The 23663-nt window shown below is 39.4% G+C and overlaps 2 protein-coding genes and 1 long non-coding RNA gene across 8 annotated transcripts in view; 2 read left to right on the top strand and 1 right to left on the bottom strand.

Moving 5' to 3' along the window:
- The first annotated feature begins 1189 nt into the window (after nucleotides 1-1189).
- On the top strand, nucleotides 1190-17698 carry ndel1a (nudE neurodevelopment protein 1-like 1a). 6 transcript variants are annotated; one of them, XM_078278542.1, is made up of 10 exons: nucleotides 1190-1606; nucleotides 4060-4157; nucleotides 7338-7491; nucleotides 10252-10400; nucleotides 11214-11350; nucleotides 11525-11698; nucleotides 12393-12487; nucleotides 12621-12766; nucleotides 12961-12998; nucleotides 16648-16738. In XM_078278542.1, the coding sequence occupies exons 2-10, from the start codon at nucleotides 4072-4074 to the stop codon at nucleotides 16653-16655; spliced, it is 987 nt and encodes a 328-aa protein (XP_078134668.1). In that variant the 5' UTR covers nucleotides 1190-1606; nucleotides 4060-4071; the 3' UTR covers nucleotides 16656-16738. The 6 variants fall into 6 exon arrangements, with proteins under 6 accessions (XP_078134668.1, XP_078134665.1, XP_078134664.1 ...); XM_078278539.1 differs by having other exon boundaries at nucleotides 1191-1606; nucleotides 16645-16738; XM_078278543.1 differs by having other exon boundaries at nucleotides 1192-1606; nucleotides 12964-12998.
- A 1918-nt stretch (nucleotides 17699-19616) lies between these two features.
- LOC144535829 (uncharacterized) lies at nucleotides 19617-21029 on the bottom strand. The gene is made up of 2 exons (XR_013503701.1): nucleotides 20615-21029; nucleotides 19617-19925 (listed from the first exon to the last, which is right to left on the bottom strand). It is a non-coding gene; the product is annotated as an uncharacterized LOC144535829 (long non-coding RNA).
- A 44-nt stretch (nucleotides 21030-21073) lies between these two features.
- armc7 (armadillo repeat containing 7) overlaps nucleotides 21074-23663 on the top strand; it is a 2709-nt gene continuing 119 nt past the window's right edge. Inside the window, exons 1-3 of the mRNA XM_078278544.1 lie at nucleotides 21074-21349; nucleotides 22213-22356; nucleotides 22525-23663. The exon at nucleotides 22525-23663 is cut by the window's right edge and continues 119 nt beyond it. Of these exons, the coding sequence (XP_078134670.1) occupies nucleotides 21262-21349; nucleotides 22213-22356; nucleotides 22525-22868 (576 nt within the window). The 5' untranslated portion in view covers nucleotides 21074-21261 and the 3' untranslated portion in view covers nucleotides 22869-23663. The remainder of the gene's footprint in view (nucleotides 21350-22212; nucleotides 22357-22524) is intronic.

Genomic DNA, 23663 nt, shown 5'->3' with positions numbered 1-23663 from the left:
CATGCAAGAAGGGCAACACTGCTGTTAGCAAGAAAGGCAACACTGCTGCTAATGGACCATGTGGTTTCCACTCTGAACCCAAGGCAAGTTTAAGATTTCAGGTCGTTCATGAAACTCAAACGCACCTTAAAGCCCAATACTTGTCTGCCCTAGTACTTCAATGTCAAATGTTTAACCGGATGCACTAATTGTTTGTCTTTTTATTTCAGGAACTTCAGTGCAACTTCACCGTTTATGAAATCCCTTGGAAACATTCACGTGTACTTTCTCAAAACGAGTGTGAAGTCAACCACTGATTCTGACCGATGACGATTAAACTATTCTTATTGAATTGTTTCTCCTTTTTTTTATTAAAATGGGCCAATATCCACATCCTGTGTTGGTGATCATAAACCAGGGATTTCACTGGTTCAGATATTCCACTTCTAACTGAGTTGAGTAATTAACTCATTATTCCAGTGAGTGACGGGGGCAGCGTGTGTGTGTCCTGGCAGCTGTAAAGCTCGGCTTGACACACACTCTGCTAAATGGAGACGAGACTACGCCTCTCCACACTGCAACCACGGTCTCCAGAAGGACTCCTACTGTTTTACACTTTATGAACATTTTGCTGTTACTACTTCAGTATTATTACAAGGACTATTTATCTGTAGTATTAATACATCTAAATGAGTAAATATCTTGGACCACTGGAGAAGGGAGTGCGCAGGGTCCCAAATTGCAAGAGTCGTGAAAAATGTAAGCTAGCTCAAGTTAGCTGGTAACTTGAGGGAAAGTTTACAGATATTCTGTCGTACATGCAGATGAATGTCTCGAGTACCCGGAGGTCCGCGTTTTTCCGCCGGTAAAACTCCCGTTGTGTTACGCGCTACATCAGGGTTGAAAATCGGCAACTTTCCCTTTTTGGTGTTAGGTTTAGCGCGGCGCCATAGCAACCAAACACTAGCTCTAGCCGTTCGCTGCTGCTTCCTGTTCAATGTTAAATTAAAACCATGTTTGTTTCAAAATGTTTTACTGTATGTATTGGGATTATCCCAATTTACTATTTTCCGTATATTTTTGTGATTAGTATTTGAGTTTTTAACCAGTTTTAATTTCTTTCTAATGTTCGACTTTATACACTTTGTGAATCAATTTATTGTGAAACTGTCCCTTACATCATGAAAATTAAACTCGTGATTCTAAACGTAGTCAGCAGATGGTGCTAACTTAACAGGAAGTGCCTAATATTATGCGTTGTCATGCGCAGTTTGTGTGGAGCAATGGAGCTCGTGAACGCAACAGAGCACGTGAATACAGAGAAATTCCACCATAACATCGGTTTGTGTTCACTGTGGTGTTTAACTACTTTTTATTGTGATTAGCCACATTTGTTCCCCCTAAGCTGGTAAACAAAATCCAATAGCTAAATATTTGACACTTTAAATAAACTTGAGGCTCGTATATCGGGGAGAGGTAATATTCATATTTAGGGTGTACTCTCCTTTAAACGCCCCGCGGAGAGGAGCCAGCAGAGATCACCAGACATCAGAGAAGCTCGGCCTCAGCAGCTCTCACCAGCGGGCAGAATGGACTGATAACCAGCACTGTTTGGGGCGATGTTCAGGTACTTAATTCATTACAATGTCTTGTCTTTTATATTTGTTGTGAAACCATTAAAATACTAGAGCCAGCATGTCGTCGGGCTTCGGCTGGTTCGGTTCACGGCTTGTTTGCACACCCAGATTTGACAGCTGAGCTCAGCATCATGTTTCTGCTTTCAGTCGCTAATCTTGGTGTCATTTCTGGCCCTGGTTTGTGTTATAAATCAATACCAATTTTGGGTATGTTCAGTGCATTTATTTAGCTATATTATATTGTTTGGAAATGTTATTTATTTCTGGATTACCATGGCAATTTTCGTTAAGTATTTAATGTATTGTAGTCTAGTAAAACATATTCAGGAGTTTTCTTCATTTATACTTATTCCACATTTAAAAACAGTTTATTTGATTATATAAATGAATGAGCTAACAGCAAGCTCATGCAGTTTACATGAAGATACAATTATTTTTCTGATTTTTATTTTTTTATTTTATTTATGATGGATACTAGGCCCACTAAAATGGGCAGTGTTGCATTTCCCTTTACTGTAGTAACATTTGAGTTTTCCTCTAGGCTTTAATATAATCTGAAGATGAATTATTCATGGATCACAGAAAGAGATTTTTGTAGGGCAACAGTCAGTGACTGCAAGAGCAGTCAAGCTCTCTTTAAGGTTATTAAGATTTCTGTTTGACTTAGCTGTTGAATTGAGATTGTGTTTTCTCATCTCTGGAAGTTGTAAAGTGTTTTAAAGAATTGTCAAGTGGACACGTGCCTTTTTAACTTGATGCTAGAGAAGAGGTCAGCATGATTTACTGTGACACTGACACAAGAGAAGCACCTGCTGACCTTGTTCCTGTCTCTCCCTCTCTGTTATTTTCTCATACCATAACTTTGAATCCTCTAGCTCACCATTTCTATTGATCATTTTCCAGCACAAATATTTCTGCACTTTTGACAATTACAAGTAAAGACACCTGGCATTTTGGACACGTACCAATTCAACATAGCTTCAATTTCCAGCTTCAATTTTTGGCCTACAGACATGAAAGCAGGCCCACCGTCAGAAATTATGGACAAGGGGACAACATTTTCCAAATTGGGTCTTTCATCCAGCCCACTCCAGCTCCATAGACTTACTTATAGACTCCATAGGGCGGGGGTCATCTGTACCCTTTGACCCCCTCCCCTGACAGCAGCCCTGCATGAAAGGGGTATCTAGCTTCTCATGCACTCTGGCAAGAAAGCGAATATTTCCAAAAATCTCAAACCATTTCTTTAAAACCAGCTTCAGACTTTGTTTTATCCGTTGAGTTGGTTACATAAAAATAAAAACCTGATTATGCATGATTCTCGATGGCCACATTACTGCTTTCCAGAGTCTAGGAAATTGGTGTTCCTCCTCTTGTAATCTTTAGTTATTTGACATTTAGTTAAATGCCTCTATTCATCAATGTGCCAAGAGTTTGGTAACCAATACATAAGAAAAATAAATTGGATGGCATTTTTGGAATTGCACCAATTATGGGCCAAACTAGGCAGGTTAACATAGACAGCAACAACTTTAAAAGTGTGACTATTGACTGAATGCCAACTGACTGTTGGGTTTACAGGTTCCCTCCTGAGCAAATGTACTGTCCAACATTGTTTGGGTCATGAGCTTCCCTGTATCTGAAGCCTATTTAAGTCAGAGAGGGAGTGTATAAATGTGGACTGAATAATAACCGCTTTCCTAAAATGTACCTGAACACCAAACTAGTGAGCAGCAGCAGATGGGAAACCAACCGAGAAACCTAACTGTTTAATCATGAGTCTGTGATGAACGAGGCTCCTGTCACAGAGTGTCTTCTGGGAACTGTTTTACTTTAGTATGTAGGCAGATCAAGCACTAACTTGAAATGAAGCTTAGTGTGCTGCATTTTAAACCACTGATTTGTAGTGTTGTATAATGTCAGGAGGCTCTTATTTTATGCCAGTCTAAGATGAAGAAGGCCATTAATCAAATCGAAAATGCTTTTCGTTTTGTTCAAACTCTGGAGAGCAGAGTATGTGGGTCTCCTCAGGGTTTCTTTCTGGAAGTCAAGAGGGAGCTTATTTTATGATTAATTCCCAGCTGTGATTTAAATCACTGATTTTTAAATCTGTTCCTCACTTGTGACTTTTTTTAATGGACTAAGATGTCAGGCTATAAGAAATCCTAAGTGAGTTGGTTTCAGAACAACAGATTTAATGCTCTGTGTGCACTTGCCCTCTTAGTCAATTCAGTTTTATTTATAGTATCAAATCATAACGAGTTATCTCAAGACACTTTACAGACAGAGTAGGTCTAGACCACACTCTATAATTTACAAAGACAACAATTCCAGTAATTCCCCCAAGAGCAAGCATTTAGTGCGACAGTAGCGAGGAAAAACTCCCTTGAATGTCGTTCTTTCTAGCTTATCTCACTCTAATCACTCTTTTGTTCCTCTCCAGATTTAGTTTGCCATGGAAATGGATATGATACCAAAATTCTCCTCAAAAGACGAGGAAATTGACTTCTGGAAGGCTCTTTCTCTCAAGTACAAGGAAGGGTACGTAAACGGGCTCATATTGTGGCTATTTCTCTTTCTCTCCTTCAGGCTGACACTGTTCTATATTTGTCTTATTGTCAACAACTCCCATTTAAAGACCTAAACCAACAACAAATGTATCCTACTGACCAGTATTGTCTGAGCAGCAAAAGCCAAACTATACTGTATATTTGTGACCATTTCTAAAAGAATAACATCTGTTGGTCATAAGAAAGATTTAGATTATTCTTTAACTGTAGGAATAATTGGCCATTTTAACCCCCAATATACATATTTTTTCCATCTTACTGGATAAAAGTTCAAATGCGACAGTGTACAGTACAACGATAAGAGGGCCTCCAGCTTTGTGGCAACAGTTTGTGTTTGTCTCTTTTCTGTTTTTAACACGATAACGTGCACAAAGCCAGCTTCATAAAGAAACCGTTTTCCCAGTTTGTTGTAGAAGAACTTGACTGTTCTGCACAGAGCTGTGACCTCAACCCCACCCAATACCTTTGGGATGAACTGGAACTGCATTTTGAATCACAGTTTGTGCCACTGAGTTACTGTCTCGATCACAAGCTCTGATAGAGACAGCACAGTCTCTTGTGTCTGTGGGAACGACAGCAGGAATACATCAGCTGACGAATGCTTTATCTGCTGTCTTGTCATTGGGTTTCAGTCACCCATTCTTCATTCTTTCAAAAAAAAAGCCGGCGTCGGCATATCCAGTGACACTTTAATATGTGGGACAAGCAGTGAAAGCTCCAGTGAAAACCTCTCCCTTTGTTTACCAAAGCGACGGCTCATGTTTCACATTGAATATAAGACAATCATGTGTCTTTGTCCTCCCATCTTTTGAAAGGTTTGTGTAATGATGCAGAAGCTGTTTTTGCTGTTGCTCAACATATCATTTATTATAAAGGCTGCGTAGATTAGCTAAGAGCTAAGAAATCGTATCACTTGATTAAGATTAAAATCTCAACACTAACGGAAACAAAGTCTGGCCCACACCCAGTTATGTAAGAGTCTGTAGACAATCGGCTTCCTTTAAAGTCAAGGCTGCATCTTGGAAAGTATGTTATACTATTGTTTTCTTCTTGGTTGTTCCTTGGAAACAGCAGTTGACCCTCTCAAGGTCCATTTGATAGCTGTTCTGGAGCTTTCGATCATATTGCACGATCTTCATCTACAGATGTAACGTTCTTGTAACAAAAGAACAAGATATTTTATTGTTTTAGTAGGATTTCTTCCCTAAGACTTATCTTCATTCAATAGGTTTTTAGTTTTGTAAACCATAAGAACCTCAATGAACTAGAACAGATTTGTGAGCAAAATTGTGTTAAATAAGCAGAAATGAGCATTTTCATCTCCTGAAATGTTCTTCTGCTATCTGAGGATTCCCTCGTACTAACTATTTAGATGCACTGGAGTATTTTGAATAAAGAGTAATAGCTGTAAAGAGGAAGGACAAGTCTGCAAATGTTACAAGTAGAACCTGTTGAAAGTGAGGCCCACAGCAAGTATTTCCACAGCGGGCTGAACATGTGCATGTACGTGTGCGTGTGTCCATTCATGGCCATATTCATAGACGGTTACATAACCAGCACTTGTGGTAAAGCTGTTCAGTGACCGCACCTCTTGTGTGGTTGTTCTGGATGAAAAGTCAGACATCAGTCAAACTAAATGCACAGAAATGTCGGTCAGTCCGTCAGTTGTTGTTTTCTGCTGTTGGATGAAGAGTAAAATGTCTCAAATACAGGATGGACTGCTGTGAAATTTTCCGGAAACTTTCCATGGAAAGTTAAGCTGGGGAATTTTGGAAACATTCCAATTTGGAAACTTTCATGGGAATTAATGGGAATTTACGAGAATTAACTGGAAATGTTGGGTAATTCATACAAACTCCATCTTATACAAAGATAAATATTAACATTTTGTTTTATAATAAGCAGACAGGCATATACAGTGAATACAAATGTTGAGTTATTCGTCAGTAGAACTTTAATAGATTCTTTCATTGAACAACAATAAGCAGATAGGCATGCAAGTAAATACTTCATGAGTTATTCATCAGTCAATCTGCTGTAGAATGTTGGATTCTAGAAATGATCTGTGCAGCGGGCGTGGCCTCATTAGCCCTGCAGTAGGCTAAGTAGTAGCCCAAACCATCAACCTTTAGCTTAACATATGAAGGTAGCTAGCATGCTGCCTTTGATTTACTATGGTTATGGTTATATGCGTGCTAAGCTAACCATCAGCGCAGTCTATTGTTTCCAGCCTATCAAGAACAAGTGGGCTATACAATTAACACACAGGTTAAAAGCAATGGGTTATGTATTACCCCCCTCCCCCCCCCCAACAAAAAAATAAATAAAAATCCCGTATTTTAAAAACAAAATGTTGGCCAGTATGTAGTAGCCTATGCTGATTACTGCGTGCGTGCATGTCATTGACAAATATAGGGAGGACATTCAACTGAAGTTGCATTAAATCAGGCTGTTTTAACCAAGATTATGCTGCAAGATGTTTGTTTTTTTCTACATTTAAGTTCCCTGTTAGACTAACAGCATTATAACAAGCAATATTAAAAATATACAGTTTATTCCCATTAATTCCCATGGAAAGTTTCCAACTTTGAAAATTCCTGGAATTTTGCAACCCTAGTGATACCACACTATAGAAATACTTAATTACAAGTCCTGCATTCAACATTTCACATTTCAAGTAAAAGTACAAAGTATTGTCAGCACAAATGTACTCAAAGTATCAAAGTAAAAGTATTTGTTTGTCAGAATGTACTCTGTCAGTGTGACATCATTATGTAATAGTAGTTTAATGTTATAATGTTAAGTATTCTCAAATACATCTTATAATTGTACTTAAGTGCAGTAGTTGAGTAAATGTACTTATTTACAAAGTACTTTCCACCACTTCATTCATCAGTTAATCAGTTGTAATGTTGCTGATGTTAAAATTTGGATATAGATAGTAAAACTATGACAATTACAAATCCTCTGAACCAGCCGTTCGACGTCATACCGTAGCTGGAATAGTATCTGGGTCAGTGGCCAGATAATCAAATGAAATAAAGATTAAAAAAATATGTAAAATGTGGTGCATGCTCCCTCCCGTGCACAGCGACCTCGTTCTGTCTCGACTTGTTGTCTAATGGCTTCTCGTCTTTCTGTCGGCCGCCAGGTGCCAGGAGGCTCGCGAGGAGCTGCTGGAGTTTCAGGAGGGGAGCAGGGAGCTGGAGGCCGAGCTGGAAGCACAGCTGGGCCAGGCCGAGACTCGTATGAAGGACCTGCAGTCCGAGAACCACAGACTCAAGCAAGATGTCGAAACGCTCAAGGTAACTGCAGGAGTTTGGTAAAAGAAACTATCTGTGACTCAGACTTAGTCTATTGATGTGTGCCTCTGATCTGATATTAAGAGAAAATATCAGTTTTATTAGCCAAACAATTATTAAACTTAACTAGCGCTGCAAAGATTAATCCATTAGTTGTCAACTATTAAAGGTGCTCTAAGGGATGTCACGCGTTTTTTTGGCTACAACATTTTTTTGTCACATACAACAAACATCTCCTCACTATCTGCTAGCTGCCTGTCCCCTGAACACACTGTAAAAAAAAAACGTGGTCTCTGTAGACAGCCCAGGCTCCACAAACGGCAACAAAAACAAACTGCGCCAACCTGCACCACCAAACGTAACAAACAGTGTTCCAGCCAATAAATGACAAGAAGGAGTTGGTTGAGCCATCACCGCAGCAGCGTTAGCACGTAGCCTACTTCCACAATGCGCGTTCATGACTGTTTCAGGAAGCACTGAAGGGAGGAGGAGGGGACGGGATGAGGAGGGGGGAGGGGCGAGCTAGTCTCCGTTTTGTTTGACAATACTTTGAACGTCAACAAGAAGTAACTTCACCCAACATCGCTTAGAGCACCTTTAAATTAAATGCCAACTATTTTGATAATCGATCAATCGGTTTGAGTTATTTTTTAGGAAAAAGGTAAACCTTCTCTGATTCCAGCTTCTTAAATGTGACTATTTTCTAGTTTCTTCTCTCCTCTGTGACAGTAAAATGAATGTCTTTGTCTTTGAGTTGTGGACAAAACAAGACATTTGAGGATGTCATCTTGGGCTTTGGGAAACACTGATCCACATTTTTCACCATCTTCTGACATTTTAGAGACCTTATCATCAACTTATCATTCCCTCGAATCGGATACCTCACTGTACTGTACAATAAGCTCTAAACCAAGCTAGTATGGCGTGTCTCCATGTGAACGCTTGAAATTAATATTTTATGCTTTTTTTCTTATGTCACCACCACTCGTCCTTGAGTGCAGTCTCTTGTGAGAAGACGTGAAGTCACGCTGTAGCAGCTGCTGCTCCACAGGATGCATCAGTCATTTTTTTTCTTGTGGGCCTGCAGCTTTGCCTCTCTGGTTATATGTCAGAGGTCACAGGATTATTGAGATCAAACCGCGTCCCATGATTATCTCACATTTTACTTATTGTTTGACTAGCTTTGTTCCAGCTAACAAATCCACAAGCAAACCACTTGAAACTCTATATAAACATACTCTAAAAGTTCTAACAGTTGTCATGTACGGTATGTATCATGTATGTTTTTTTATGTGTTGATTGTATTGTTATTTTATTGTATTTTTTTTAGGTTGCCATTTTCAAACTGGCCAGGGACAAGAGATGACAATTAGCCTGCTGAGCTAAATCTGGCTCATTTACAGTTGCTTTGCTGTTGATTAATGAGCATTGTCCCTAAATAAATAAATAAATAAATTAAATTAATCAGTCACTTTACTATCCCAGTTGGGGAAACCCCATCCAGTCAGGAGCCCAAGATAACAATACAAAAACACAAGTACAAAAATGTTACCTGTACATACCTGTACAATATACAGAACACAATTTTACACAATACTACAGCAGGAATCTCAATCAGACAGTTACCTCAGGGAGGAGTAAAGTCCTGGAGTTGATACAGTCCATAAATTCATGTGCAATCTAAATGTAAATCTCATCTCCGGAAGATGCTGATGCACCCCTCGTTCTGCACTTATCAACCAACACCTGCTCTGTCCTAAACTGGCTGTACTCTGACACAGCTGATCTGTATGACTCCCATACATAATGCATCAGGTTCTGTCTCTCAGTCTCATTCTCGCTCCATAATTACTGAAAGGCGGGAGGCACATTTATGTGTCCATGTTTCCAGCAGGGATGAGATGTTTGTGCCAAAGTGTCTGTCAGGTTTTAGGTTCCACACATCAAGTGGGTACATTGCTTTGCTTTGTGGGAGAAAACACAATAGTGGTAGTTTTTACAGCAGCATTGCACTGTTTGCTTTTCGGGAATACGTTTTTGTCATGATAGAATAGTGTTGGTTCAGTCTGGTAGTTTCACCCACTGTTGATGGTCTTCAGGACAAACATTATTTTCAGAAAAAGAAGAGGAAAAATGGACACAAAACACAACTTGGGCAAATGGTTGGGTTTTCTGTTTTGTTGTGTTGATTAGATACGTTCACTCATTGTTGACAGTTTTCAGTACAAAAGTACGTCTTCCCTCCATGCAGTACAGCATCAGAAAACAACTAAATACAAATGGTAACAAAAATGTCCAATGTTGTTTGTGTTTTGCACCACGAGGCCACCGTACAAACATCACATCACAGCATTAAAACAGTTTTAACTGTTATATATTTCACTATCATGTTAACGGGATGTGCTGAATGAGTTTTGGGGAGCACACAGAGGGTTGCGTGACCGCAGTTGAGTCAGACGCCACAGTAACAGCAGATATAGGTCAGACATGCAGACGGGCCCAGCGGTACTTATTGAGCTGATTGTCTCGGAGCTGGCTGGATATATAGGTCACACTTAACATCCGCTGCCTAACCGTGCTGAGTAGGAGAATGAGGCAAGCACTGAAAAATGGATGAAAACATATAGGTTGTGTGCGTTGGGAACCGTAAATCATGTCCTGACACAAAGCTCTGCCGCCCAGTGTGTCCTAGATTAAACATGTGTGATCAATATTGTGCTGTCTGTCTTCATCCTCTCCTTCGCTCTTCCTCCTCTTCTTTAGGAAAGGGTTGAGCAGCAGTACACTCAGAGCTACAAGCAGATCTCCATGCTGGAGGACGACCTGGGCCAAACGCGCAGCATCAAGGAGCAGCTCCACAAATACGTCCGAGAGCTCGAACAGTCCAACGACGACTTGGAGAGAGCCAAAAGGTCTGAATGGGCTCTAAATGCTCGCCAAAATAAAATGCATCACTTCATTCTTGTCTTTATAGTTTCTCCACTAAGAGTTTGATGTTGCTGAGTTGCATGTGATATAAGCTCATTTTTATGGGTCGCTAAATGAAGATTTATTTCTTTATTATAAGGATAATACAGGATAGAGATAGAGATTTATTTATATATTTTTACTTTTATTAATTTATTTGACCGGGACGACACAAAGGCATTGTTACATTTCAATAAAATGCAACCGATGCTATGTGTGTGGGACTTTTAATCTGGACTTTTAATTTTAGGCCTTTAAGGGATAAAACACATAATAAAAAATAAATAAATAATTATATATATAAATAAATTAAATAAATGTGTGTGTATATATAGAAAAACAAACTACAAGCATTAATTGACACAACAATGACTGATAACAACAATTAAGAACAATAAGATGGATTGAAAGTGTGTATGCTATATAAAATCTCATTTTTGTCACTAAAGATTTCTGTTTTCATAATAAGGATAATATAAGATGGACAATATTGTAAACACCTTAAATTCATCTACTTTGTGATCCCGGTTTAATCTAAATGGAAATTTGTAATTCTTAGTCTTTGTTACAAATAGCAAATGGCTCAAATTCAATTAATTGCTTTCCTTGAATTAGATAAAAATCAATGCTGCAGATATTGATCTCTTATTCATACTTGAATAATCAATAATAATTAGATAGGCCATACAGAAGGCAGCCATCCCCCAGAAGATATTTAATTAATGAAATGTCAATCTCAATGTTTCTTTCTTCCTCAGAGCTACCATCGTTTCCCTAGAGAACTTTGAGCAGCGTCTGAACCAGGCGATCGAGAGGAACGCCTTCCTGGAGAGCGAGCTGGATGAGAAGGAGTCGCTTTTGGAGTCTGTGCAAAGATTAAAGGATGAAGCCAGAGGTGATTATTGACTAGGTTTTTACTAATGAGCCTCGCCGTCGATCACTCGCTGCAGCTCATTAGCATACAGCTGCTGCAGCTCCCCTCGAACGATTTCAAATATCTGGAATCATTGGTGTGTGTCTTTACCTGATCTCTAGGAAGAGCTACAAAATGTTCCTTTGTTTTTTGTAGACCTGCGGCAGGAGCTGGCCGTACGAGAGAGGCAGTCAGATGTCACCAGGATGTCCGCTCCGAGTTCGCCCACACAGGACAATGAGAAGATGGACACTGCTGTTCAGGCCTCCCTCTCTCTCCCTGCTACACCACTGAGCAAAGGTCTGGACAACGCCTTTGCCAACCCAACAGGTAGCTGCAGCCTGCCACCTCTAAAGGGCTTTTTTTCCCCCCTTCTCCTCATGCAAATGCAGACGGGGAAATCGGAGGAGTTCTTTATTAAAACCACTTGCATTCTGCTGCTTTATTTTTTCTTTTTTTTAATGCATGGACACTCAGTTGTGTCTGTCTTCTGGTGCTCTCAGATGGGATGAAAGTATGCATTTAACCATTAGGAGGATGTGGCATAAAAATAATGTAATGTCAGGCACACAAGTGGATTAAGAATAAAAAGTATTTGATACATTTGGGCAAATACAGTACATTATTAAACATGTTCAGCATCCAACAGGTATCGGTACACTTGCCTACCTCATTTTATGTAATGTATTAGACCATATTTAATAAAGGCTTTTTCATTCTTTAAGCAGCCTTAATCAATATTTTTATATCAATAATGGACCACCCATCTACTAAAGCTGTTGCTCGTTGTGACTCTTTGCAGTTGCTTTACATCTCTTTGTAGTTATTTATCATGTTTCTTTGTGGTCATTTTGCATCTCTTTGTGGTCAGAATGTGTCTCTTGAAGTGACATTTTGCAGGTGAAGGTCAGGGGGCCCCTGACACTTTGGGCCCCTGGGCCTGGTAGGCCTGTTCAGCAATCCATCCATTGATGAGATGTATATGTAGTAAAATAAAAACTCTTTTCTTCACTCTCCTGTACAGTCCTATCAAACGGTTTTGGCAGCAACTCTCCGTTGACTCCCTCCGCCAGAATATCGGCCCTCAACATCGTCAGCGATTTACTCCGCAAAGTCGGGGTGAGTCACTCCTTCTGACTTTCTGTTCCATGTTTCAGGTCTTTCCCTTTCTCTCTCACTACATCACAAGCTTGATGTAGAAAGTCCCTGCCCTGTCCCCCCCAATCATCTTTTGTTTACATGTCCACCGCAGGCTCTGGAGTCAAAGCTCGCTGCTTGCAGGAACTTTGCCAAGGACCAGAAAGCGAGGAAGGCGTACTCTCTCGACAACAGCAACGTGCTCAACGCAAACACCGCTAACTACTCGCAATCACTCCACACATCATATTTTGACAAAGCGTAAGTGAAACCAAAAACCCTCCTGCCTTTGGAACGTTTCTTAGCAATCAGTGAGGAATGATTAATGACTCTTGTGATGTTATGTCACCGTCTGAGTCCAGTCAGATGTGTTAACGAGATGCCTTCGGTGTATTGTGTCTGATGTGGAGATGACTCAGGAGGAGAGTTTGTGACCTGTGTGCATTTCTTCCCAGCAGGACAGAGATGGTCACATTCCCCGCATTGATTCTGGGTAATCGCAGCTCCTTCTGTTACTGAGAGTGTTGGGGAGCATTCATGCATGCTGCTGCTTATTATAGCAAGGCCTCTCTTTCCATGTAGAGCTCATAGAAATAACCAACTGTGGGCTAGATGACGTCCCGGCCACTAACTGCTGGGTTCGTGGTGGTTTAATGGTGCTGGAATTTTCTTGCTGTCTTTTTAACTCTTAAGCTGACCTCCATAGATCTTTCCTACTAGTGTGAGTTGTTTTGTTTTTTGTTTGGCCCGAGTTCTAACTATTAATTATAACTAACAAAGTGAATTTTCTTTTTGTATTTTTGTATTTCATCTTACGAATGAAGTCGGGAACGTTTGTCAGAAGAGAAACTTGAAGACAAAAATGAATTTAACTGACAGAAACCAACAAGAAAGTCAACAAATCCCATTTTTTGTGTTAGTTCGTCTCTTAATACTTTCTGACTTCCCTGCTCTGTCTGTGGCACACTGCTCCAAGCTCATTAGCTTCTACTGGAGATGCAAACCTTTAACAATGATTCACAAATGTTTAGTTTCATTTTATTAAGAGTTTACAGCAATGCTAGCAGCTCTGTGACGCTGTACTGAGCTAAATGCTAATGTCAGCATGCTAAAATGCTCACAATGACGGTGCTAACATGCTGATGTTTAGCAGGTTTAATGTTTAGTGTGTTAGCATGCTAACACTTGGCACTAAACACGAAGTACCGCTGAGGCTTATGGGTCAGTTTTGCAGGTTTTTAGTCATAAATCAAAGTATTGGATAAGAAAAAATTTAATATTACTCAAAAGCACAAATATTAACCTCATGGTGGCGCTGGAGGAAAAGTTAGAGGATCATCAAAGTCAGTATGAGTCATCATCTGGAAACTATGAATGTTTGTACTGAATTGTGTGCCAATTCATCAAGTAAATATCGATGTATTTTATTGGATAAATAAATGAAACCTGCTGGTGTCGCTACAGAAAAAAAGTTCAGAGTCACAAAGGTGAGTATTTGTGGCAGCAGGACGGTGTGTGTGTGTGGGATTGAGTCAAATAAAACTAGTGTGTGTTTTTAAAGGTTCTATGACATGCTGCTTTTTGGATGTTTTTATATAGGCCTTAGTTGTTAGTGGTCACCTAATACTGTATCTGAAGTCTCTTTTATATAGGCCTTAGTGATCCCCTAATACTGTATCTGAAGTCTCTTTTATATAGACCTTAGTGGTCCCCTAATACTGTATCTGAAGTCTCTTTTATATAGGCCTTAGTGGTCCCCTAATACTGTATCTGAAGTCTCTTTCCAGAAATTCAGCCTTGGTGCAGAATTACAGCCACTAGAGCCAGTCCCACAATGAGCTTTCCTTAGGATGTGCCATTTCTGTGTCTGTAGCTTTAAATGCTATTGAGGAGGCGAGAGGGGGGCAAGGTGGAGGGTGGGGGTGTGGCCTTGACCAACTGCCACTTTGCTTGTTTGCAAGCCATGATGTCTCATTCTTTCACATGGGTGGGCCAAAATCTCTGGGCGGGCAAAGCAGAGAAAGGGGAGGTAACCTTTCCCCTTATGACATCATAAAGGGAAGATTACAGATTGGCCCATCTGAGCTTTCATTTTCTGAAAGGCAGAGAAAGATACCCAGGGCTCGGTTTACACCTATCACCATTTCTAGCCACTGGGGGACCATAGACAGGCTGGGGGAACTCATATTAATTTAAAAAAAAACTGTGAAGTTTTCATGCCATAGGACCTTTAATAGTTTCTGGACAACAATCAAGTTATATGGCATTTATATTGTTGATATAAAGGAAGAAGATATATCTTATGGCATAAAGGAAGAAGATATACTGTATCTTGTTGGCATAAAGGAATTGTAGAGTATCAGTAGACTGATCCTTTTAAAAGTCAATCATATTGCGTTCTGTCACTTTTTCTGCTGCATCACTGCGTTGACAGCAGTTGTTGTGAGGCTGGTGGTGAGAGCAGAGACTGGCGGTGTGTGACTGTGTGTTTCTGCTGTGTGAGGCTGCATATTGAGATGCAACACAACAAGGTTATTGTTCCTTCTGGTGTCAGCGCAGGGCGTTTGTTATGCACACCGTTCACCTTCAGGAAGGTCTGGAGAAGCTACAGGCATTTTGGCTCACTGACTGTGATAGAGGAACACACAATGAGAATAGAGCTGAGTGTTAAACCTTGATTCTTTTTGAGTAGTCATTGATCAGATATTTCCTGATCTAAAACGGGGAACTTCTCTGCATTTTTAGACTTCTTCTTTTCTTTTAAACTTTTATTTAACGCTGATGCATTTAGACGTTTGGCATATTTTGATAAATCATAAGGAATTAATTAATTAAATGTGTATCTTCCCTAAACTAAGGTGTGAAAAGTTAAAATGTATTTGGTATTGATTCAGAAACTTATGCATTTTGTTTTGCCCTGGCTTGAGAAGTTGCTTTATTTGACATTTTCTTGAATTGTACTAAAGCAATCTTTCATTCATACTCTTTGAGAGGTGCTTTCCAGAGTCATGACTCGGGCCTAAACCAAACAAGGGATACTGATCATAGTTGGACTATGACCCTCACAAGAAACCAGTTTAACCAGTCGTTCAGGATAACTCTGCAACTTCCTTCCCACATTTTTGGCAACAGATGCATAACTTTGTTTAAAACGCGTCATCTCTGTCTGGTAGCTGCAGCGTCCTCTGTGTATGAGATGATGATGCTGATAATGAGGATGAAGAGTTTATCTGACAATTTGAGCAGTTTTTTCCTTTCATTTCCAATTTCTGTCCCTTATTATGGGAGTCCAATACTGCCAGGAAAAGAAAGGAAAACTAATATGGTAATTCCCAGATCATTATATTTTGTTTTTTAAATAAAGAGTAAAGGAGTTAAATAGAAAATAGAGGAGTGTAGATCGGCTGACTTTATAAGCAAATATTAATATCAAAGATTCGTAATATTTTACAATTCATTAAATAAAATTAAACTTGATCTTTATTTAATTCCTCCTTAAAAAAATGATTTGTAATTAAGGTTTATGTTCGGTTTTTAGTTGAGCTTGATGGTTCATTATTGCGACAGCGTATTAGGCCATTGCATGAGGAGGGTTATATTCCGAGAAAAAACTCTAATATTCTTTGAGATTATGAAGGCGTACATTTACGAGAAAACAAAACAAAAAATCTTTTGTCAAGGAACAACATCGCTTCACTTTTTAAGGTTAGATTAACCTCATCACACCATGCCGAGCATTCTGCTGTACAGTAATGACCAAATCAAATTATACTTTGCAATTGAATTTAGCAATGAGAAAATACTTGTGATTTTAATCCAGAATCACCGTATTATCATAAGCATCCGGATTTAATAATCCACTTTTAGAAATGGCAAACTCTTTAGTTTTGTGTAAAAATGTATCTCATAGTTTTGATTTACCATAAATATTTTGTCATTTCTAACTTTTTTCCTGGCAGAAATGGGCTTCCATACTTACCAGCTTGTTTTATTGTTGCTGCTTTAATAAAGTGGCTTTTTATCTTCAACTTACTCCAATACATTCTCTTAGTATGTCTGGCTGGTCGTGGGTTAATTCATGTATTAATCTGGGAAACATCGCTGCTTGGTTTAATGTAACTCTTGTAACTTTTTTGCAGCAGGACCGTGAACGGACTGAAACCTGGAACCCTGACAGCCATCACCGCCCCTCCTGCTGCCTCCTCCCCGGGCTTAGTGCCCCTCGCTGTGTGACGGTAACCCCAACACAGCCGTCCTCCTAAAATGGAAAATCACATCTATAAAAAGAGAAGGCCTCAGACAAATATTGTAAAACTTTATTGATGTACTGTCACCCCGGGACCCGATACTCGGTCATTATAGGTCCCTGTCTGTCTGTATATGTCATGTGTTGCTGTATCTGCTGTTTGCTCACTGGCTTGTACAAAGATCCACTCTCTTCACACATTTAAACATTTATTAAGGATCTCACCCTGATTTGTGAAATGTTTGCACTATATCAACTAAAAAGGGAAATATTATGCAATTAAAGTGTTTTGTTTTTTTTTTAAATTTATTATTTTTCACTACTTTTAACCAGCAATAACTTCAGTTAAGGCGACAGTTAAGTGCGCTCACTGCTGAAACCATGAATTGAAAATAACGAATTAAATTAGTGGCAGATGTCTTGGATAATTATACGCCACATATGGCCTCCATCAAATATTGATGTTTTCAAAAGGTTAATGTTTTAAACATTATCTCTATGATTTTGGCTTTTAACTATTATCTCGTGCCCCCTGTTTTTATTGCATTTGGTTTAATCTGTTTTAAAAGAAGGGGAGTCTTTGTGTCATTGTAGTGAGTCAAACGCACCATCGATCCTCTGAACTATGTGACATGATGTGTACAGTATTGGTCATATTGATCGTTATTTATAGACAGACATTAAAGTGGTGCTGTCGTCGTGTTCAGACCAGTTAACCAGCATTCTTGTGTTCTGTTGTCAAAGTGTTTGATCTGTTTTTAAAAGCTTTGATTTATCACACGACATGTTTTCAGTACGATGAGCAGATGAAGCACTTTGACGTTGTGTGAGCTCACTTTTTATTCTTTCATTCATGTGCAATATTGCCCGTTTGTTATAGTTTTGTGGGTTTAATTTATTTCAGATTTCTTTTACAGCATGTTTTAATAAAATGTGTTATTACACTCCATCGGTTACATTTATAATGTTTCAATCAGTCCTTACTGTGGAGGAAATAAGGGCTGAAACTAACACTTATTCTCAGTTAGAAATGTATCAATTGAACTTTTTGGTTTTTTTCCTCACACAAAATCTTGTGTCATTATCTGGTTCCAGCTTCTCAAATGTTAATATTTGCTGTTTTTCTCTATTTTATATAATTGTTGATTAAATATATTTGAGTTTTAGACTGTTGGTCGGATGAAACAAGCAATTATAAGACGCCACCTCGGGCTCTGAGAAATTAAGGTGAGCTTTTTTGTTTTTCATTTTTCTACATTTTACGGTGCTCTAAGCGATGTTGGGTGACGTCACTTCTTGTTGACATTCGAAGTATTGCTAAACAAAACGGAGGCTAGCTCGCCCCTCCCTCCTCCTCATCCCGTCCCCTCCCCCTCCCTTCCGTGCTTCCGCGCACTAACCTCCCAACCCCCACCCCCAAATCCTTCTTGTCATTTATTAGCTGGAACGCTGGAACAGTTTGTTATGTTTGGCGGTGCAGGTTGGCCAGTGTGTTATTGTTGCTGTTTGTGGAGCCTGGGCTGTCTACAGAGACCGCGGCTTTTTTTTTTTACAGTGTGTTCAGGGGACAGGCAGCTAGGGGATAGTGAGGAGATGTTTGCTGTATGTGACAAAAAATGTTGTAGCCTAAAAAACGCGTGACATTGCTTAGAGCACCTTTAAACAATCAACAGATTAAATAATTAAGAAATATATCAATTTATCTGTTGATTGTTAAATTAATTGTTTAGTCTACAAAATGTCCACAACAAGTTCTTTGAGCCCAAGATGACATTTGTCCGACAGACTAAAAAAAACCCAAAAATGTTCCGTTTACAATGAACAATTATTGCAATTGTTGACGGTTCAGGGTTTCTGCAGGTTTTACCAAGTCAAATTTAAGACTTTTAAGACCTTTTTATGAATGAAATGTAAGACCTATATCACAACGACATACAAAAAAAAGTCAGATGTCAGAGTCCTGAAACATCGTCTGAAACATCTTTTCAAGCCAAGTCACGCTAAACGTGCACTTCTCCATAGCTGAAGAATAAAATCAGTTTTATGCCTGTGGTACAGTCCGAAAGAGTCTCGCAATAATAACACAAAAGCTGATTGGCTGCGATATAAGTTGCACGTTGGTGTCATTTGTAGTTGTAATACAGCAAATTATATTTTGAATAGCGAAAGAAAGAACTACAACACAACAGAATCAAAAAAGTAATAATTATAAATCGCTGCGGGAGCATTTCAATGAGCATTAGATGTAGCGTTACATGGAAGTAGGAAAATTAAGACTGGTTTAAAATTATTTAAGCCCTAGAACACAATACTCCACTAAATGTATGACTTTTTAAGGCCCCGCGGAAACCCTGTGGTTAATTTTCTGTTAGATGATCTAGTAATTGTTTCATCACATGAGGAAATTAAACATGATTTAAGTGCATTGAGAACTACTGTCTACTTCTCAATCAGCAGTTTCTTGAAACCTGCTTGAATTGCGTAATCCATCACGTCAGCATTCATTTTGATATTAAATTGATAATGTAACTTACGAAACTGTGAGAGATTTGAAAACGCTAGCAAGTTTCAAGATTCTGTCATACAATTTGTATGCCTAATGGAAATTAATAGAAACTAACAGAAGGAAACTCTTCAGCGTGCATTTGAATATATAAAGAATACATCATTCATAGTTAAGGAGATAAAACTTGTAAAAATGTCAGTTGTTATTAGCACTGCCCCCTGCTGGACAAACATGTAAGTACAAGAAAAAGAGTTGATAATTAGCAGTTTGGTCATTTAATTATTAATAATTATGTCTCAAAACAGACACAAAATAGTAGATTACGTGTGTGTGTGTGTATGTGAATTAACAAAAATTCATCCACCGATGCTTCGTTTATCAAAACACAAACAGTTTGGCTTCTTGCAAGACAGATGTCTCCAGTACAGATATTGTCGTGCTATGTACAGTTAGATATAATATATGTAGTGTCCACATCCGTAGAGTCTGAAGATTTGTGTAGCACAACAGTAATAGTTCAGGCTGCAGTTCAGCTGATCCCTCCTCTCTTCTTCTCGGCCACCTCGTCTATCTGCCTCATCCTCCTCTCCAAGACCTCCATCCTCCTGGCCTCGTTGCGAGCTCTTTCCTGAGCCCTGAGCTCCTCCACATCCTCAAAGAACCTGTGCCTGCACAGACGAGGAGGAATTAAATAAAGATAAATGATGGAAGAATTCACAATAAGACATCACTGATTAATGTAAAGCACATATGCCCTTTGTAGTTTAAAAAAAAGGAATAGAGAAATATGTTTTTATTTAGGCCCAACATGTCAGGACTAACAGTCAGGATATTTGTGCATTTTTGTCAGACTACTCAAATAATTTGAAGACGTCCCCTAGAGTTATGGCAAATTATGGGAATTTCTGACATTTTGTAAAGGAAAAAAGTCCCTCAGGAATACGTTGCACTTAGGAAGGACTCATTAAGAAATTATATTGTGCATTATTTGTCCTGCACAATATCTTAATTTCTACCATTTCATTTTTTTTATTGTACCCATTTCATTGTTTTTAACTTATAGTTTAGTTGGTGCCATTGACGTGTAATTGAAAACATCGTTTACTACTACAGAAGTAATGTTTCTATGCACAATAATGCTAGTTGTATGCAGCTGCTGATTAATAAGGGAAAAGGGCGAAATAACAGTAAATGTCAGTTGTGTGAAGGAAAGTGGACCAAGGTGCATCATAAAACAGGTTTATGATGCATGGTTATCTTGAAGGTGCCCTTTAATAATAACGTTATGTACTTCACATTTCCAGGTGACAGTTAATGCAACCACAAAATACACAGCATGCAATGAATCATAACTCACCTGTTAAAGAAAGCAGTGGCTAGTCCCACAATTAGCGTCCCAAATAAAATGGGTTTCGTCAGACGCTTTGCAGCGGACAGCTGGTGTTGCTTCATTATAACTAAATTCAAGAGAAGTGGCTACAGGCCGAAATATAAACAGAGAATTAACCTACATTTACTTTTTAGCTGACCTTTAGAGCTAGCATTAGCTCCCTGCTAGCTACACACGCCTCCTTCTTGTCGCGCAGTTACTCACGTAACACGACTTCCGTTTCCAAATTTTATGAATCAAAATCATCCCCCAAAAAATATAGTAAACATATAACCACCAACGCCTTTAATTTGTTTAAAAGTGGTTTGATACAGTTAGTTTAGTCGATATAACCAAAGCCCGTCTACGGAAATTCTTTGATATAACAAATCATTTTAAACCAGATCAGGTTTAGGCGGAAGTGCGCAGTTGTACGGACACATTTCGACACTTACGAGACGGACGCATTTTAAGAGACGGACCAAAACAGGAAATGGCGGAAAATGAGCCCAGCTTCGAAGAGTTTGTTTGTTGTGTACTTTTTAACGTTAATACCCCCATGGTGTTGACGTTAGTTTGTTTAATCGTATGTTTGAGTGAACACCGGGTCTGATACTAAGCTAATAAAGCCAAAGATGTGGAGGAAAGGCTCGTCTGAGGGCTCCGACCGGTTTGAATATCTACAAACTCTGGTCACTGAGTTTCAGGACACCGACAGTGAAGGTGGGTACACTTTGTAGTTCTATATGTCATGATTCAATGGGATATGTAAGTTAAGTTCCCTGAAAAACCCTAAAAAAAAGTCTTTAAGATATATCTGGTGAAATTACACATAGCTAGTTCAACATTTGGAATCAATCACAATCCGTCGTGTAAAAACAGAGTAACACCACCTCCATAACTGCTGCAGTCTGCACTAACCAGTAACTATTATTAAGGGTTGGAAGTACATTTACTCAAGTACAATTTTGAGGCACTTGCACTTTACTTGAGCATTTCCATTTCATGCTACTTTAGTTCAATACTTTCAGTTCAGTTCAATACTTTATTGCCATGTCAACACAGTTGATTGGAATTTGTCTTGGTGCCAATCACGGTAAAAAAAAAAAAAAAAAGTACAGTACATAAAAAAAAAAACAATCACATAGACAATCATTCCAACCAGTAAAAAGCTGTATAGACCTTGTGCTATTGCAACTTCCCATAAAGTGTCTGGTGCAGTCTATAAAGTGCAGTCTATAAGGTGCATTTAGTCCAGGTTTACTCTGCAAGGTACCTGAGCATTAAGAAGCCTAATAGTGTCAGGGTAAGTACTGTTACAAAAGCGGGATGTTTTCCCCCTGAGACTTTGTACTCTCTTTTCCAGAGGGCAGTAGTTGGAAGAGGGACCTGGCAGGGTGGGAGAGGTCGTCTAGCATATATTATATATATACTATAACTCACAGTATCTGCCCTACCATCAAGTATTTCATCTGTGTACACTTCAGATCATGTCTAACTAATAACCTTAGTGAATATGGAGAAGTTACTACTTTCCTAGCAAAACTTATGGTATACGCATTAATTTACTCATTTCACTTCATCAGAGGCAAAGGAGCAAGTGCTGGCTAACCTGGCCAACTTTGCGTACGACCCAAAGAACATGGAGTATCTGAGGGAGCTGCAAGTGCCCGACCTCTTCTTGGACATGCTCACTGAGGAGAATGACAACTTTGTGGAGTTCGGGATGGGTGTGTACAAGTCCTTATCTCTCTATTGTTTTTACATTGTGCAAATGCTGTCTCCCAACCTAAAATGTAATCACTTCTCTTGTGTGTGTGTGTGTGTGTGTGTGTGTGTGTGTGTGTGTGTGTGTGTGTGTGTGTGTGTGTGTGTGTGTGTGTGTGTCATGTTCTCAGGGGGGCTGTGTAACCTGAGTATGGACCCTGAATGCCGAGACATTATCCTGCAGAGCAGCGGGATCAGCTTGGTCACAAATTGTCTGTCGAGCCAGAGGGAGGAGACTGTCCTGTCGGCCATCACAACACTAATGAACCTCACGACGCCCCCGTCCCGCTCTGAGATCACTGTTCCAGCCATCCTGCAGTGCATGCTGCGCTTCTCCCTCTCAGAGAGCCCCCGCCTGCGCAACCTGGCTGCTGTGTTTCTGCAGGACTGCTGCACCGAGGAGCAGGTGGCCCGAGCGGAGCAGCAGATGCAGGGACAGCAGACTGCAGTCGGCATCCCGCTGCCCAAAGACTAAGTTACAGCTGGTGTATGTGGGAGTTTTGTATATAAGTGGATAAGTTGGCTCTCCATGAGAGTATAACAACTTTATTTTATTGTTTTTTTTACTTTTTATGGCCAAACAATATATGGCCACCCAAACATCACACCTCCACTCTTCTGGTTTCAGTCTTTCCATCAGATGTTTGAACATGCTGCAGGGATTAGGTCGGAGCTCTGAGCAGACCAGTCAAGTTCTTCCACACCAAACTGGGAAAACAATTTATTTATGGAGCTGGCTTTGCGCATGGGGGATTTGTTACGTTGAAACACAAACTGCTCCAACAAAGTTGGAAGTGATATTCCACTGCATGTTGTAAGATTGAGATTTTCCTTAGTTGTCCACATAGCATTGGCCATAATGTGTATTTTTAAATCTTAAAAACTTTTAATGTAAGTTTTGCAATTAGAGTTTAGGATCACAAAACCGGCTAACAAGATAATTGCTGCTATTCTGCACATTTAGCATCAAAGTGCATGTCAGCGCTTACATTTAAATGTTATGCTCTTTCTGACCACAGGAGGGAGACTGGATAGTTTTTGTTGAAGTGAAGGGCTGTTTTGTGAGAGATTAATACAGTTGATTGTTAATGGAACAAAAACGACATGTGAACAATTTAATTTAGTTGACTTCCAACCTGTTGTGTTCAAAGTGTATAGAGAGAAGTAACCAAAATCTCACTTGTAAATTTAGGCTCACTGACTGTATGCTCAATGTCAGTACTTGTATGCCCAAAAATGTACATTCCTTTGGGTTGAAGTGATTTCCTAA

This window comes from Sander vitreus, chromosome 21, assembly GCF_031162955.1.
Source record: "Sander vitreus isolate 19-12246 chromosome 21, sanVit1, whole genome shotgun sequence".
Lineage (NCBI taxonomy): Eukaryota > Metazoa > Chordata > Actinopteri > Perciformes > Percidae > Sander > Sander vitreus.
Note: the sequence above shows the minus strand (reverse complement) of the source record. Positions and strands in the feature narration are given on the sequence as shown.